Source organism: Lepidochelys kempii, chromosome 2, assembly GCF_965140285.1.
Source record: "Lepidochelys kempii isolate rLepKem1 chromosome 2, rLepKem1.hap1, whole genome shotgun sequence".
In the NCBI taxonomy this organism is placed as follows: domain Eukaryota; kingdom Metazoa; phylum Chordata; order Testudines; family Cheloniidae; genus Lepidochelys; species Lepidochelys kempii.
The window spans coordinates 205,679,298-205,697,530 of record NC_136381.1 but is presented as its reverse complement, the minus strand read 5'-3'; the positions used below and the strand labels follow the sequence as shown (position 1 = coordinate 205,697,530).

Sequence of the window (18,233 nt, the reverse complement as noted above, 5' to 3'; positions counted from 1 at the left end):
TTGGCATCTCTAAACTAGATCCATAGAATCATAGAATATCAGGGCTGGAAGGGACCTGAGGAGGTCATCTAGTCCAACCCCCTGCTTGAAGCAGGACCAATCCCCAATTTTTGCCCCAGATCCCTAAAAGGCCCCGTCAAGGATTGAACTCACAACCCTGGGTTTAGCAGGCCAATGCTCAAACCACTAAGCTATCCCTCCCCCCAGTAAATCACATTTACTAACACTGCATTTCTATAGATTCATTTTACTTTCTTTTTCAAATGTTAACCTACAATATTGATATATTTTATTAATTATGACTATAATTAGGGTAAAAAACTTGTAAGAAACCTCTAGGACCAGATCCTGGAGCTGCATCCATTTACACTGGCTGTGGAGCTGGCCTTAGGACTCCAATCAAGACCACTAGGGCTAAAAGTATGCCTTAGAATAAGCCAGCCAGCTTTCACTCAGTAGTTGTGCTCACTTACTCTAGGACTGTATTTAGCCCCACTTCTCTTTAGAGATCTGATGATTTTAATGAGAAGAGCAAGTATTCCAGTGTCTAAGATATGCCGTCTCATTATCATGTTTGATGACACTCTCTGAAATATTACTATCTGGGAAACTCAGAGTTATACAGGTCATTTATTTTTTTTCTATCTGGCATTTGAAATCTAAATAAATAAATAAATACTATATACATAGTTCTTATATTTACATGCCTTGTATTAATTTGAATTAATTGATTTGTGCCTATTGTTAAAATATTCGGTGTATTATTTAAAAGAATGGCTCTTTTCTTGGTGGAATGACCTAATCTCTGCATATCTCTGATTTCATCCTGCAGAGGATTTTTTGGCTTCTTTTGAAAATTAATTACATTAAAAGGAAGCACTTAGCCAGTGAGATGAAATATTTTGTGACATTTAGGGGCACATACTGTTGACAATATAGCATGGCTCACATGTCAGCAAATGCAAGGTTGTAGTCAGCATATTGTGCTGGTGCCAGAACCCCTCAAGTATAATCACTAACAGTTATTTGTCTTTTGACACAAAAGTCATTTAACTGAACCCTATTTTCAATGGGTGTCCGACTTAGGCTTGTGTTTCTCTGTGGATCAGTCGGGATTTTAATTTTGACTTTTTTTTTTTTTTACAGCTTTTATAACTGTTCCCAAAGTCTACTCCCTTAGGCACAGACATCTAGCTCAGGTTATTCTCTACTCTCTTTTAATAGTGTGGTTAGGAACATATCTTGTTACCCATTTTCACACAGAATTCAAATAGACTCCAATTAGACATCTGGGTCAACCCCTACTAGCTGCCAATGTCAGCTATGAGGCTGGTGCATGAACCAGATTCTATAAACCTTGATTCGTACCTTTCTTCCTGGTCTGCCAATTTCCCCCTGCCACAGGGAAAAAAAACATATTAGTCATGGAGATACCAAGTGAAGAACAGCAGGTCATAAATGAATGTACTTAAAAATGGAATTGGGAAGATCTGTGTGTCTTGGACTTCACTCTATGAGCTAAAGTGGACAATACTCACGTAACAGAATAAATGGCATCTTCAGTTATATTTGGGTCCCAATTCAGCAATCCCACCCTATTCAGCAAAGCACTTAAACGTATACTTAGCATTAGGTATATGCTTAAAATTAAGCTTCTGCTTAAGTCCTTTGCTGAATGTGTGTGGACTTAAGCATGTGCTTAACTATTTTGCTGAATTGAAGTCAAAAAGATTAATGTGAAAACTATTTATTGTATCTGAATGGACCCATATATTAGATATTGCATGGGATGGCGCTGCTTTTTGTTTCTTCAAATAGGGTACAATTTTCAAAAGTTACTATGCAACTTGGGACCATTGACTTCCAATGTAACTTGTGCTCCTTAAGTGCTTTTGGAAATCCCACCCATAGGGTATCAACAATCCGCCTTTTCTACAGCATTTTGTAGATATAGAAGGTGTCATTATGAAAAGCTATACAATAGGCCCACAATGATACTGAATAGTTATAGTTGAAGCTTTAAATTACAGCCTGAAACTGATCTATGGAATCCAGCTGGCATTAAAGCAAACTCTCACTAGGTGACCAGATAGCAAGTGTGAAAAATCGGGTCCGGGAGGGGTAGGAGGGAAATAGGTCCCTATATAAGACAAAGCCCCAAATATCGGGATTGTCCCTGTAAATTTGGGACATCCGGTCACCCTATCCCCCACCCACCCAAAGAACACACCACCACGAAAAAAACCCAAAAACCTGAAAGCAAAACAAAATCCCAGCCACCTGCTCTCTCTCTCTTTCCCCTACCCTCCAAACAAACAAACAAACAAACAAACAAAAACGCCAAAAGAGTTGGTACTTACTTTTTCTCCTTTTGGTCCCATCACACCAGGAATTCCTTGTGGGCCCTACGGAGAAAAGTGAAGGAAATTGTAAACTTACTTTAAAAAAAATACCCATTCCTTGTTTTCCTTGCCCTGAACTATCTGTCTGAGAACTGAGAGTTCCTCTGGGAAGTGACTTCCCCCAAGTTTACAGGTGTTTGTTGTGCCGGTTCAGGCTCCTCTTTAATTGTAAGTGCTGTGGCATCACTGAATGGCAGGAAATGGAGAGGTCTGGTGCAGTGAATGCAGAAAGGGCAGTTTTGAGGTGAGGAAGAAATAGCAAAAAAAAGGGGCTGGAGCAGAGCAAAGAGGCCACACATCAAGGAAGCTGATGGAATTCTGGAGAGCAAGAGATGGAAAGAATGCTGAAACTGGTGTGGAGTGCTAACGCATCAAAAATTGAGGCAATCTGTTCAACCAAAGTGACTGTAAATGGAATAGTCTAAAATGTATTCATTATGCTTTGCAAAAAACCTTGTAATGGGAAGCTGTGACACTCTATAAACCTTTCTTCAGAATGAAACCGCTGAAATAAGTTATTTTCCCTGCCATTGCAAGGGCCTTGGGCATGGGTGCACCTCAGTCCCTCTTATCTCTCTATGTGGGATAGAGGAATAGCCTATTCTCCTGTGGGCTGTAATACTTGGGTCTAATTTTGGTTGTTGGCTTTAGTGAGTGGGTGCTGGCTGGTATTGGTGGCCTGTGATATGCACGAAGTCAGGCAAGGTGATCTAGTGGTGACTTCTGGCCTTAGACTTTATGACTCATTATCTTAGACAGGATTTCTTAGCCTTTTCAGGGCTGCAGCTCCCTTTTCTTTATGAAGATCTCTTCACCTCCTGCAACTTCCTTCCATCTAGCCAGGACCTTCCTTTCATTTAACAATAAGAGACGGGAAAGATAGTTGCAAACTGTAGAGATCAAAACCTCCAGGTCGAAAATCCCTGATCATGGAAATTTTGCTGTGATTTTAAGAACTTCTTATTTCAGTGAACTGATATGATTTTTTGTTTGTTTTGTTTTCCCCCCCAAACAAAAAGGGTTTCCAACAGCAAAATTCACCTTTCATTTTTCTGAAAAATAGCTGTGAAACAAATTATATTTACCTCCTCATAAATGTGACAAAAAGACAAATATTTGAGGGTCACATTTATGGGGTGAAATTTTTCACACCATTCACATTGTGAAAATGAAATGCCGTGCTCTGAAATATAATTTTCATAACTGCTGTTGTTATAGCATTTTTAAACTAGGAGGTCCAAAAGATCTTAAGTCTCTAAAAAAAAATTCTAACTGTTTTAAATTAAATCTCAAACTAAGTTATAGGTCTCACTATCTCTGGTATAAATTTCTCTCATGCTGTCTGATGTCTGACTCAGTCTAAAGCTGTATTTTAGCTCATTGGGATCTGAGGGGACTCTTTTCAATCGGTTGAGCAATGGAGGGGACTCTACACCTCACTGGGGGTGCTGGCCCGACCTCTTCAAGTATCAGGCCATAAAACTGTATCAAACTATTTCATTTCTAATTTCCCTGAAGTGACACTTGAAATCATTACTGTGGCTTTGGTCAACAGGACATAGGTCATGGGCAATGACGATACAATCCAGAAGTCATTATTCAGGAAGGCTCTGAAGAAGGCACTTCTGAAACTCCATTCCCTCAAACACCACAAGTCAGTTTAGTGTTTTAACTGAAGGAGGTGGAGGGATTTTGCCACTTCAGGTGAAGGCATCTCTACCATTAAACCAGGGGAGACTTTGAGCCTCAACTCAGAAAGATTCTGAAAAACAACTGTTTTGGTTTTAGACTGCACCAGAGGGCAGATATTTTTTAAAAATTGTCCAGGGGAGGATATCCTCTGAGCCTTGATAGTTAGGGACTTGACCCCACCACACAAATTACTTGGTTCAATTCTGAATACTGCCTGTTCGTAGCAATTATACCATCCAAAATACAATGTAAACTAATCATCACACTATATGAATAGGGCCAGATTCTATCCTCAGTTACACTCAAGTATAGCTACTTTGAAGTCAGTGGAGTTACTTTAGATTTACAGTGGTGTAACTCAGAGTAGAATTTGGCCGGCTAAGTATATATATGAGGTAAAATGAAAACGTAAAATTCATCTCAGATTCTGTAGAGAATGTTCAGTGTGACTCACATCAGGGACATTCAAGTTACAAAAAAAAAGGTGTTTGGAGCTATTATCTTAGATTATTTGTTTATTTTAATACCAATATTTCCATTCCATGTGCCAGGAGCTGAAATGATACTGTCCAGAGGATTTTCTGCTCTAAGCTTGGGAACCATTCCTGCTCTGGTCCCGGCAAAAGCATCACACAGACAGAGAAAACCCTTTGTCCGTCCCCCCCCAGCTTTGAAAGTATCTAGTCTCCTCATTGGTCATTTTGGTCAGGTGCCAGCGAGGTTATCTTAGCTTCTTAACCCTTTACAGGTGAAAGGGTTTTTCCTCTGGCCAGGAGGGATTTAAAGGTGTTTACCCTTCCCTTTATATTTATGACACAAGTGCTCTAAGAAAATAAATTTCATAAATTCTTTAGCCACTTTATTAATACTATTTGTGTCAATGGTCTTTGTAGACCATCACATTCAGCATTATTGCTCTTTTAGTTAAAGGAAGAATTGATGTATTCAGTGTTTCAGGAGTTCTATTTTTAGACTCAAATAACTATTGTCATCTTTCCCACATATTGCAGCTTCATAAATCCTTTGGAACATCACTGAGTACATTGTGGGACTGTATAATAATGTACATAAGACACTGCTCAGTATAGTACAAGAGAACCATGATCATTTGCACGTCACTAATCTACACACACCATATGCAAAATATGTCTGCCTCACCCCACGTTTCAGCAAAGATATAATGACAAGGCGCTATGATGAGACCTTATTATTTTTACAAAATACACTACAGAATAGTTACTAGTCTACTATGAAGTATTATTGTGTAAATAATTAAAACTAAATTCCATTTGAACAAAGCCTATTAGCGTTGCTTTTTAAAATTGTGTTTGTGCACTTATTAATTTGTAAAATACAGTGATTCCCAAAAGATCTCCTAGTCATAAACATGCATTAGTGAGATTCTACTGTAGCATAGTACATATTTTTGGTATTATTTGTATTGCAGCAGTGTCTAGAGGCCCCAACCTAGATCAAGGCCCCATTGTGCTAGGCACTGTACATTTCATAGTACAGGACAGTCCCTGACCCAAAGACCTTACAATTAGAGCTGAGTGGAAACTGGAATTTCTCACCCATGACAAACTCCCACATTTCCCGAACAAAATGCCATTCTGAATTGCAATGAAAAAATGAAAATTTCCCTGGGAGGAACATTTTAAAGTAATTTCATTTCAAAAGGACCAAAACGCTCTGGCATAAAATTCCTAATCCTCCTCTTTACAAGCGAATTTGACAAAGAATGGGAGGGGAAACAGTGGCACAGATAGATAAAGTTTCTTGCCCAAGGTTGCAGAGCAGGTCAGTAGCAGAGTTAGAAATAGAAACCAGGTCTCCCGAGTCCCAGCCCAGTGCCCTAGCCACTGCACCATATTGCCTTTAATGTATAGACTGTATGCATTTAATTTATGACACAAATATTTCACTAAGATAAAACTGCACAGGTTTTAATCAGTGTTGTGGACCTTTCCTCATAATATGGCATTTATTGGTGTCTGTGTAGAATCCACCTTTGCAAAACATACCATTCTGTGAGGGCTCTGAGGCTTTATGGTCTTCTGAGCTGACATGTGCGAAACACTGTCCAACTCTTGGATCCCGCCTTTCATTTTCTGGTCCTCAACAGCCCACCTTGCAGAAATGTTGCACTCAGCATTGAGGGAGAGCTTTGTTCCACTCACCAGTCAATACTGGATCCGCCCTGTAGTGCTCTGGCAAGAGTCTTATCCAATCCTCCATGCCTAGAAAGATGGATTCCCTAGTGGAAATTCCTGCAGAAAATTTTCAGCTGGTTCCTACTGTTTCCAGTTGGCAAGTAGGTTTCTAAACAGAGCAATGGATATTCTGCTAGTAGAGTACTCATTTCTAGAGCTCTTGATCCTCCAGCAGAAAACAACAGAGACCAATATTAAAAGAAAACCAATAGAGACTAGTTGAAGGCTTGAAATGATGGTTCCTGAAATTTCCATGGAGGTTAAATGATTCAAGACTTTAGGCTGGTTTAAAGCAGATGAAAATGAAGTGCAACCTCAAGTCTTTGCCTGGAGGGCATTTGGCAGAGAGAGGAAATAGACAAATATGTTATTTATGCCAACTTTTTAAAAAGTCCAACCTTAGTTTAAAATATTGTGAAAAATTAAATACCATTTTCAAAACTGCAGCAGCTTTGTAAGGAGCTTAGAACAGATCAGAACATGGAAGGGTATTGTTTAAGATACAGTACTAACCTGGGGGCCAGGAGGCCCTGAAGGGCAATTGAATTCTGGTTCACGTGAAGCTTGTGTTATCTGAAGCTCTTGACATAAATGTTTCATATCAAGGGTAAGCAGCTTCTAAACAAAAAGAAATATATATATATATACACACATCCACACACATAGAATCATAGAATCATAGAATATCAGGGTTGGAAGGGACCCCAGAAGGTCATCTAGTCCAACCCCCTGCTCGAAGCAGGACCAATTCCCAGTTAAAACATCAATACACATCATACAGGGAGGCATGAACAATCAATCAGCAACAGTACAGATCTGTAGGGCATTTAATTCCACCCACTTACAAGGGTCCAGTGCAGGTTTGTGGTTTATCATGCATTTCTCTTAATGGAAACTTAATTATCCTCACTTCAGTAACCATCTTAATTATCATCACCCACCCCACGTTTCATCCTCCCTTCTAACAGCACTGTCATAACAGTGTGCCAGCACCATAGCATGCCCTCTCAGCTAGTGTGGGACCCAAATCTATTCTTAAACTTGACTCAGCTCCTTACAGGCACAATTTATGAGTAACAGCACAGCCCAGAAATAGCCTCTTTGCTCTAATAATACAAACTACATTAACCTGTGCTCTCGACTGAGTAAACTTCACTCTAGTGATATTTAACTGCATGGATATTCATTCATTACAGGCCAGATCCAACTCCTTTGAAAGTCAGGGGAAAATCTCCCATTGACTCCCAATGGATAAAGCCCTACATGAGCATAGACTGTAATCAGGTTAGAGCATGCACCAGGGCCCAGCACGGTATCTTATTGTTAAGACAGAGAGGGGAAACCTAGAGTCAGTCAGTCAAAAAATCTTAAGCACAGTACTAGAGCTGGTTCCCTCAACCACAGTACTTGACCATCAGTAACTGGCTTGCATTAGCAAACCACCTTGCTTATGCCTGCTAGCATAAGAATACTAATACTGAAATGCATAAGAATAATGATATGGAGTAACTGGGATTAACAAAACCTGTCTTCACTCGCAAAAGCGAAGATCCATTCCTCAAGCAAGAGTTTAGAACTAAAGCAACATGCTGCTGCTGAAAACCCCCTCAGCAGAGAATATTGGGGCTCAGTTCGTGAGGATCCTAGAGACACAGAGATTAATTTGTTTTATATACATTTTTAATAAGAAGATAATGATAAGGTACGCTTTCAGGAAAAATGTCTCTACTTGTGATTATACAGTTGGATTTAAACAGTAGCTTTTAAGTACTGTAGCTGACTAAGAGACTAAACAAAAAATAACGTACTCATTCTAAACACTAGCCAGAACTTCAGAATATTAGAAAGTTCTGGTTTCTTCAGTTTGGTGGGAGTAGTGCTATAAACCTAATCCAAAACCCATTGAAGTTAATGGGCATTTTAGCACTGACTTCAAAGGGTTTAGATCACACCCTCTATACATTCTTGACAAAATATCCAAGGTATACTTAATCCTGCTTCAATGTAAGGGGATGGACTAGATGATCTCTTGAAGCCCTACATTTCTATGATTCTAAAATATTAGTATAATATGATAACTTACATAGTATTGGAAATCGGAGTATTTGCCTTGGATCTCAAAGAAAAATAGCTCACAATAGTTGTGGGGCACTAACAATGAGAAATTAACAAGAGACCAATGAGAAAATTCTCCCTCCCGGGGAGAAAATGTTTTGGAGCCAGTGTAGGCTGGTGACACATGTAAGTGAGCAGACAACATTGCTATGATAAGATAGGCAAAGAGCCAATTCATAGCACTGAGTAACAATCATAGCTATACAGATCTGACTAAAGCAGGGATTCCATACACAGCGCATACACAGAGTGGATGCTGAGGAAAAGCTGATGGAAATGCAGTAGGGAGACTGTTTTGTCGGCTGACCTATTTGTCCAAAGCAAACAAAGATGGAGGTGTTGAGTCAATATCAGATTACTTAAAGCTGGGTGCCGGCCCACAAACAATTGGAGACTGAGTTAGCATCCATTCAAAATGAAAACAATAAAGTGTTTCCTGTTGCTGCACTGTATGGCGAGATGGGATTGCTGGAATACAACAACCAGAAAGTGCTAAGAAAGGGTACACGCGTGTATTTAAAAAAACAAAAATAGGAGAGGCAAGAGAAATGCTCCCAGGCAATACTTACAGAATCCCAGCCCTGTTTGAAATACGGTGGTGGAAATAACGGCGGTGGAGGAGGGGCAAGGAGACAGCATGCTCTGTTATTAATTCGTTTCTTCTGTTCCAAGCAAGGGAGGTCTGTTCAAAAGAAACACTCAGCCATTACTAACGGGCAAATGCTGCTAGATTCAAATGGCTTGAAAAATGTAGGTGCATTAATCTCTCTTATGACCTCTGTAGCCCATATTGTAAAGTAATGTTTGAGTAGTTGTATAGTGAGCCTCTGTCACTGCGTAAATCACCAGACAGAAGAGCAATATTAATTAGGGTGAAGGGCAGATCTTCAACAGAAGGTGCTAAGCCCTTTGCAGAAGGAAAGGTCCATTGATATTGTGGGTTGTCGTAACTGGAATTTCCCTATGTACCATCTACCAGAGGACAAAAGACTTTTGTTGTTCTGCTCTCCTCCCCGTGAAGATGAGTCATTCAAGTGGACTCCTCCTATCAGCTGAGTTTTCAGCTCAGAGCACATGGCAGGAAGGGGGTAAAAACCCCACACAAAAGGAACTAGGTATCTCTATGCCTCTTGGTCTCTGAGGGAGGCATAAGCAAGAGATCCCCAGCTGCTTAGCCTGGGTTAGCCCTAAAGGACATATAGCGTTAGCTGATTATAGAAACTTTTCAAACTTAAGATTGTAACTCATTTGTGTATTTATATTTAGCAGCTTTAAACTTGTACATAACTCTCTTTTTCCTTTTTAATAGATCTTCACATAGCTTATTGTAGGATTGGCTCCAAGTGTGGTCTTTGGTATGAGATCTAAGGTGCAACTGACCTGGGATAAGTAACTGGTCCTTTGGGATTGGGAGTAACCTGGATATTGCTGTGATACTTGGTGTAAGGGACCATCGATCACAAAAGTAGGCTCACCTGGGTGGCGAGATAGATCAGAGTACCTAAGGGGAGTTTTTCCTTTAACATTTCCAAGTAACATTCTAAAGTGGTTATGAAGTGAAAGGGGCAGGAAAAAAAACCTTATCAATTTGCCACCTAAGATGAATATTTTTCACTCAGCTGAGGTGCAACCAATTATAACCTATTACTTGCATATATCATTTCATCATTTTATTGGTGGCCATTACTCCTGTTCTCAGTATTGCTCAATTCTGAGGAAACAAAACCTAGTGACTTGCCATGTAGCTGTTTTCAGAATACTATACTAGACAATACTAAATGCTGGGGCACTGTATAGGTGGAGTTTCTGTCTTTTGGATGAGACTTAGAACTGAGAACTTGACCTCTCATAGTCCTTTAAAATACCCAAGTACTATTGGCAAGAGTCCAGGGGTCCCATCAAAGGCACTGTGGCTGCATTGGTGCAGAAAGTAACATGTGCCTGAAGGCCTTCAGTATAGTGTTGATGCAGTAGTTCATCTCACAGTCTCTCTGAGTGCTTTCAAATATATATGCTGAAGAGAAAGGATGACAATGCTGAGCCCAACAGGACTCCATCTGGAGGAGGAGCATCATGACGTTCTGCAAGGAATGATTAAAGCCCGCAGATGGCTGTTCCACCCATTTCTGCTATGTGCTGTGTGTACGTCAGAGGTATCGTCGCTTTCAGAGGAAACATGCAGAATAAGTATGGAGGCCTGGTTTCTGCAAGGTCAGGAACTTTTTTCCCATCTGAGTCAGGCTACTGTTGCTATCACCTTTGTGCTCACTTTGCTCAGGAAGGAGCATCTGGTAATGGGGGCAGCAGTGAGTACTTTGCAAGGTCATTGACATCAAGCATAAGGTTTTGTCAGAACTGGCAGGAGTATTGCATTGCCTTGGATGGCTGATGGAATGCCTTCTTTGAAGGAGTCAGTGATGATTTCGGATGTTCTTTACTTGCTTTCCCCAGCCATAAAGCAGGACAGCCAGCCATGCCCGGGTGCTCTCAGGGTTAGATTGTTTGAAGTCCAGAATCCCCAAAGCACTGAGCTCTACAAGCTTGATCCCTTAGGCCCCATTCCACCCCCATCCCCACGGCCAGGGAGGGCAGCATAATGCCACTTACATCAGCCCTACACTCCTCCTTTGCTTGGGGAATTCTCCTCTGACCCACTGTAGCCTCTTTATCAGCCCCACAGGCCAATGTTGAGTGGCATATAGGAGCTGGAGTAGGGGCCAGAGTCTAACCCTAGATTTCTATGGCTGCCAAATTAACTCTAATTTTTAGTGTTTAAATTAATCGCGGCTGAAAGTGTCTCCCCGGATTCTTCTGTAACAGTGAGCACCGTGTGCAGATGTGGTCACATTAGGTTCTATTCCGTATCTTTTGCATTTTCGTGTGAGTTCAAGCACTGCATTTGCCATAGACAAGGAGATAGATTATGTAAATAAATCTTAATCAAATTGAACAGCAATATACTAACCCAGGACAGAAGTAATAAACCAGGTTTGAAAGAACAACGACATACAAAGAAATTACTGAAAGAACTAACATCTAAAAAAAATACCAAAATAAAATTAGTTGGACTTAGTAAACATAGCCCTGTCTAAAAGCATTATCTTTGTTCTCATACACTCAGTCTCTCTCTTAGAGAACTGAACAACCTTCAGCCGCCCATTAGAGGGACAACCACACCTTTTGTCAAAGCACCTAGGGCCAAATCCCCAAAGGGGCTTAGGCACCTAACTCCCATGGATTTCAGTGGGGGTTAGGCACACAATGCCTTTGAGAAGCTCGGCCCTAACCCTTAAATCCACTCACCACTCACTCAGGGCTTTCTACATGGGAAGTTTAGTGCATAGCAAACTATGTTGTGAATGTAAAATGCACTAGCTACTCCGTACTAATACCCTGTGTGGATACCCTTACTGCACACCCAGTGCCCTCGGGTGGTTTAGCTTAATGCACTCCCTTAATGCACAAAGGCACTCTTAGGCTGCAGTAAACGCATTAACATGGGGAGTTTTAGTGGAGTAGCTAGTTCAGAGTACCTAGTGCACACTAGCGACTACAAGCTTTTTCCCCATGTAGCCAAGCCCTGAGACTTTGCTTTCATTCCAAGGAAAGGTACCACCCAGGTTACTTCAAATGACATTTCTTCTCTTCCAGGAAAACTTCTTGGATCTGCATCTTACCAGTTCCCTTTGCCACTGGCATTCAGACAGGAAACATTTTTTGCCACTCGCCCACTAAACTTCTCAAAGTTTACAGTCCAGTCAGGGAAGCTATATGCATTCCCTCAGTGGCTTCCAGATCACATGTGCTCAGATTGACCTAAGTCAGCCTTGGAACTGAAAATCAAGTTGTGTTATTTCTGATTCATACATCATCACTAGTCATAAAGATTCTGCAATCAGAAGTAAGCTGACACTTTAATTGCTGGCTGATGGGTGGGGCACAATAGAATAATCTTGCTAACTCTTCCATAATTGTATTAATTCTTCAGGAGTAAGGGTAGGAGCTGAAGAGAAATAGTCAAATGAAAAAGGGGCCAATTCAATTACATCACACGAAGGCACACAACTAAATATTGACAAATTTTATAAGTTTATAATTTACTTATACACAAATGCAAGAAATCTAAATACTAAGATGGGTGAACTTGAGTGACTGGTATTTAATTCTGATATAATAGGCACCACATAAACATGGTGGAATAATGGTAATCAATGGGGCCTGGTAATATTATCACACAAAATATATAGGAATTACAGAGTAGGTCACACTAGTGGCAGAGTGACCCTATATCTAAAAGAAAGCATAGTAAATATAGTAAAAAAAATCTTAAATGACTCCAACAGTCCCATAGAATCTCTAAGGATAGAGATTTCATGCTTGAATAGGAAGAGTATAGCAATAGGAATATATTACTACTGATAACCTGATCAGGATGGTGACAGTGACTGTGAAATGCTCACAGAAATTAGAGATGTTATGAAAACAGAAAACCCAGTTACAGTGGTGGATTTCTACTATCCCCATATAGACTGGAAATATGTCACCTCAGGATGCGATTCAGAGATAAAATTTCTAGACACTATTAATGACAACTTCTTGGAGCAGCTAGTCCTGGAACATAGAAGGGGAGAGGCAATTCTTGATTTAGTCCTAAGCAGCGCCCAGGATCTGCTCCAAGAAATGAACACTGTTGAACCGCTCAGTAATAGCAATCATAATGTAATTAAATTTAACATCCTTGTAGAGGGGAAAGTACCAAAGAAACCCACCACAGTAGCATTTGTCTTCAAAAAAGGGGACTGCACAAAAATGAGGAGGCTAATTAAATGGAAATTAAAAGGAACAGTCCCAAGAGTGAAATGCCTAGAAGCTCCATAGAAACTTTATAAAAAACATCATAAGAGAGACTCAAACTATATATATATATATGTATTCTTAAAAAAAAAAGGTCAAAAATGCCACCATGGCTAAAAAACAGAGTAAAAGAGTCAACAAAAAGAAATCATTTAAAATTAGAGAGACAAGGTGGATGAGGTAATATCTCCTATTGGGCCAATGTCTGTTATCTCACCCAGCTTATGTCTCTAATATCCTGGGATTGACACAGCTACAACTACACTGCATATCATTTAGAAATTGGAAGTCAAATCCCACTGCGGAAAATAGAAAGGTACATAAATTCTGGCGAGTCAAGTATAATTAGGCAGGCCAAAAAAGAATTTGAAGAGCAACCAGCAAAAGACCCAAAAATCAACAGCAATTTTCTTTTAATTACATCAGAAGCAGAAAGCCTGTCAAACAATCAGAATGGCCACTGGACGATCGAGGTGCTAAAGGAGCACTCAAGAAAGACAAGGCCATTGCAGAGGAGCAAAAGGAATTCTTTGCATCGGTCTTCACTACAAAGAGAGATTCCCATACCTGAGCCATTCTTTTTAGGTGACAAATCTGAGGAACTGTCCCAGATTGAGGTGTCAATAGAGGAGTTGTTGGAACAAATTGAGAAGCAGTAAAAAGTCACCAGGGTCAGATGCTATTCACCCAAGTGTTCTAAAGGAACTCAAATATGAACTTGCAGAACTACTAACTGTGGTATGTAACCTGTCACTTCAATCAGCCTCTGCACCAGATGTCTGAAGAATAGCTAATGTAATGCAATTTTTTAAAGAGGCTCTGGAGTTGATCCTAACTTCAAACTATAGTAAAGAATATATGAATATTTTGGGAAGAGTCAACACAGCTTTTATAAAGGGAAATCATGACTCACCAATCTATTAAAATTCTTTCAGAGTGTCAACAAACATGTGGACAAGGGAGATCCAGTGGATACCAGCTATTACCAGCAGGAGAGTGGGGGGAGGAGGTATTTTTTCATGCTTTGTGTGTATAAAAAGATCTTCTACACTTTCCACAGTATGCATCCGATGAAGTGAGCTGTAGTTCACGAAAGCTTATGTTCAAATAAATTGGTTAGTCTCTAAGGTGCCACAAGTACTCCTTTTCTTTTTCCAGTGGATACTGTATACTTGGACTTTCAGAAAGCCTTTGAAAGGTCCCTCATCAAAAGCTCTTAAGCAAAGTAGGCAGTCATGGGATAAGAGGGAAGGTCTTCTCATGGATCAGTCACAGGTTAAAAGACAGGAAACAAAGGGTAGGACTAAATGGTCCATTTTCACATTGGAGAGAGATAACTAGGAGGGTACCTCAAGGATCTGTACTGGGACCAGTGCCATTCAACGTATTCGTAAATGATCTGGAAAAGGGGGGAAACAGTGAGGCAGAAAAGTTTGCAGACAACACAAAATTACTGAAGAGAGTTAAGTCCAAAGCTGACTGTGAAGAGTTGCAAAGGGATCTCACAAAACTGGGTGACTGGGCAACAAAATAGCAGATGAAAGTCAATGTTGATAATGCAACGTAATGCACATTGGAAAATGTAATCCCAACGATACATACAAAATGACAGGATCTAAATTATCTGTTGCCACTCAAGAAAGAGATCTTGGAGTCATCGTGGATCGTTCTCTGAAAACATCTGCTCAATGTGCAGTGTCAGTCAAAAAAAGCTAACAGAATACTAGGAACCATTAGGAAAGGAATAGATAAGACGGAAAATATCATAATGCCACTATATAAACCCAGTGTATGCCCCACAACTTGAATACTACATACAGTTCTGATCGCCGCATCTCAAAAAAAGATATATTACAATTGAAAAAAGTACAGAGAAGGGCAACATAAATGATTAAGGTCATGGAACAGTTTCCATTAGAGGCGAGATTCAAAAGACGGGGACTGTTCAGCTTAGAAAAGAGACAACTAAGGGGGGACAAGACAGAGATCTGTAATATCATGACGGGTGAGGAGAAAGTGAATAAGGAACTGTTATTTACTCCTTCACATAACACATCCAATGAAATGAATAGGCAGCAGATTTAAAACTAACATAAAGAACTATTTATTCACACTATGCACAGTCAAACTGTGGAACGCATTACCAGGGGGTATTGTGAGGGTCAAAAGTACAAGTGGGCTCAAAAAAGAATTGGGTAAGTCCATGGGGGATAGGTCCATTAATGGTTATTAGCCAAGATGGTCAGGGATGCAACACAATGCTCTGGGTATCCCTAAACTTCTGACTGCCGGAAGCTGGATGTAGATAACACGGAATGGACCACTTGATAAATTGTCCTGTTTCATTCATTCTCATGAAGCATCTGACACCATCCAATATTAGAAGAGAGGGATTAATATAAAATTTCCAAATTAAATTCCTATGAAAACAAATCTGACAGAAGTGTTGTAGATTAATTGCACCCCTAGCTGACGCAAATAGCTGAGGTGTTACATTCTAGTACGTATTCACTGGATTGGGGACTGTGTCTGTCTCTTTATTCACATAATATACCATTTAATGCAATTCCATGCTCTTCACAAGGACTGGAATTTCATCATAACATCACAACACACAAAAATTACATTTCAGAGTGTGTCTTAAACCAATCAAAATCAGGACATTTTGATTCCAGATTGAAACTTGTTACATTATTCAGCTAAAATCTGTTCCTAAAATAGCATATAACTCACCTGGCACAGAAGAGTTTGGAAAGCCTGTAATACTTACTGGGATAATATTCATAATTTGATTATTTAAATCTAAAGGGCTTAATTCTTCATTCGGATTGAGCTATGCAATGCACCTCACACATATTTTGAGGCTGCCTGGGGGCCTAACATAAGCTATAGCAATCTCACACAAGCTATGGCTGCTTTAATTTATGTCCAACTGCCCATGTCTCTTAATGGTTGTTTCAGCAGCCATGAAGAGCCAGAATACAACCGGGTTGCAGCCATGCCACTTTCCTTTGGCTACACCCTTGGCATGCCCCCACATTGAGGGCTGTGATGGGTTGGGGGGCGCAGCCTAGAGTCAGTGTATAGTAGAATTCCCTGGTGGGTATACCTACTGCCTTTACATCGCTTTTTCACCACCAGAGTAGTGTTGTCTTTGGGCAATGGCGAATGAGATCCTATGTCTAAATTACCACGGATATCTTTGTTTTTGTCATTTAAATCTAGGCTTTTACTTACTGTGCCATTTTCAAAGCATTGCACAGGATTTTCGCCACATGACTCCTATTCAGAATCAGTTTGCTAATTCTTAAGGACCATTATTTAATAAAACATGCATGAATTCCCTTCATCTTTGTTTATTTAACCTTAGCTTTACAAGCAAATTAGAAAAGGTCTCCCCATAAAAAGTGTTGATGCAAATAATTAAGAATGATAGGCAGGAAAGTATTCTAGTACAGTTCTATAGCACTTCTACTAGCAACTCCATTTAAATTGTAACCTCTGGGTTCCATAGAGAGTCATCGACTTAAGGACTTGTCTGCACTGGGTTTTCCTGCATCTGTATAGCTACACCAATGTAGCTGCACTGGTGCAAACCACTAGACTATGTACATGCTGTATTGGTATAAAAAGTAATTTGCCTCAGTGGGTCTTATTCCGATTTATAATGCTGTAGCATGTCTATACTGGGAATTTCCACTGGTGTAAAAAACACTTACAGAGGCAATGTGCTTTAGCGGATTGTGCTCTGGTCTTGGAACCAGGGGACCTGAGTTCTATTCCTGACTTAGCCCCTACCCTGCAGAGAGATCTTGTGCAAGTCACTCCCCTACCCTGGCCTGGTGTCTGCATGCCATATTTGGGGTCAGGAAGGAAATTTTTCCCTGCCTCAGACTGGTGGAGACCTTGGGGGGTTTTCACCTTTCTCTGCAGCGTGGGGCACTTGCAGGTTTAAACTAGTGTAAATAGTGGATTCTCTGTAACTTGAAGTCTTTAAACAATGATTTGAGGACTTCAGTAACTCAGCCAGAGGTTTGGGGTCTGTTACAGGAGTGGGGTGGGTGGGTGAGGTTCTGTAGCCTGCAATGTGCAGTCTGACTAGATGATCATGATGGTCCCTTCTGACCTATGAGTCTGTCTTGACTATTTAGACCGTAAGCTCTTTGGTGCAGGAACTGCTCCCCGACTCTAGCTACATCTATACTTGGCACAGCAGGTGTGATTCCCAGCGTATGAAGGCACACTCACACTAGCTCCCACAGTGTCAGCATGTTAACACTAGTAGTGTAGCATGGGCAGCAGAGATCAGTCATGTTGAGTACATACTCATGGGGTTCAGGCGGGTTCATGGCTAGCCCACGTCACCTTGTATGGAAAAGCAGTTGAACATACAAGCACAGCCAAAACCCTGCAGTTTTCAAAAACCAGCACCTCTAGGAAATAGCTTGAGCTGGAAGTGCATTCTGGGTACTGCCATGCAAATAATATTGAGCATTCTACTTTGCAGCAGGTGTGGAAATGTGAGAAAAATATCCTACATATTGAGGAGTGTAGAATAAAAAAAACGTTAAACTGCCTCCACACAGCCCAATCTCCTCAAATTGGGGTGGTTTTTTTTTTAGATTCTTTCCAAGACTATTTGTTACACTAAAATATTGTAAATCTCAGCATTTGAGACAAGCTATTTGTACTCGGCATGCCATGTGTACTGAATAATAAATAAAACCACAGTGTTGCTACATCCAGCTCTGTGCATGCCCCAAGTACTAAACTTGACACAAACGTATCAACAAAAGCCTTTATTTCCCATGAAGCAGAAGCACCCCAGTTGCTTACAGCCAGTCAATCTGACCCCATGCAACCAACAATGGCTGTAGTGGCTTGATTATCAGATTCAAGGTTGAATTTAAGTTGCTGGCAGTTGGAAATATTGCTTTTTTACTTTCAAATGGAGCCA

At 40.4% G+C, this 18,233-nt stretch overlaps 1 protein-coding gene across 1 annotated transcript in view; it reads right to left on the bottom strand.

Moving 5' to 3' along the window:
- The window catches only part of COLQ (collagen like tail subunit of asymmetric acetylcholinesterase), a 65,616-nt gene that overhangs the window by 29,951 nt on the left and 17,432 nt on the right, over nt 1-18,233 (bottom strand). Inside the window, exons 2-5 of the mRNA XM_073329527.1 lie at nt 8,992-9,104; nt 6,821-6,925; nt 2,361-2,405; nt 1,369-1,395 (exon numbers count right to left, since the gene is read on the bottom strand). Coding sequence (XP_073185628.1) covers nt 1,369-1,395; nt 2,361-2,405; nt 6,821-6,925; nt 8,992-9,104 — 290 coding nt within the window. The remainder of the gene's footprint in view (nt 1-1,368; nt 1,396-2,360; nt 2,406-6,820; nt 6,926-8,991; nt 9,105-18,233) is intronic.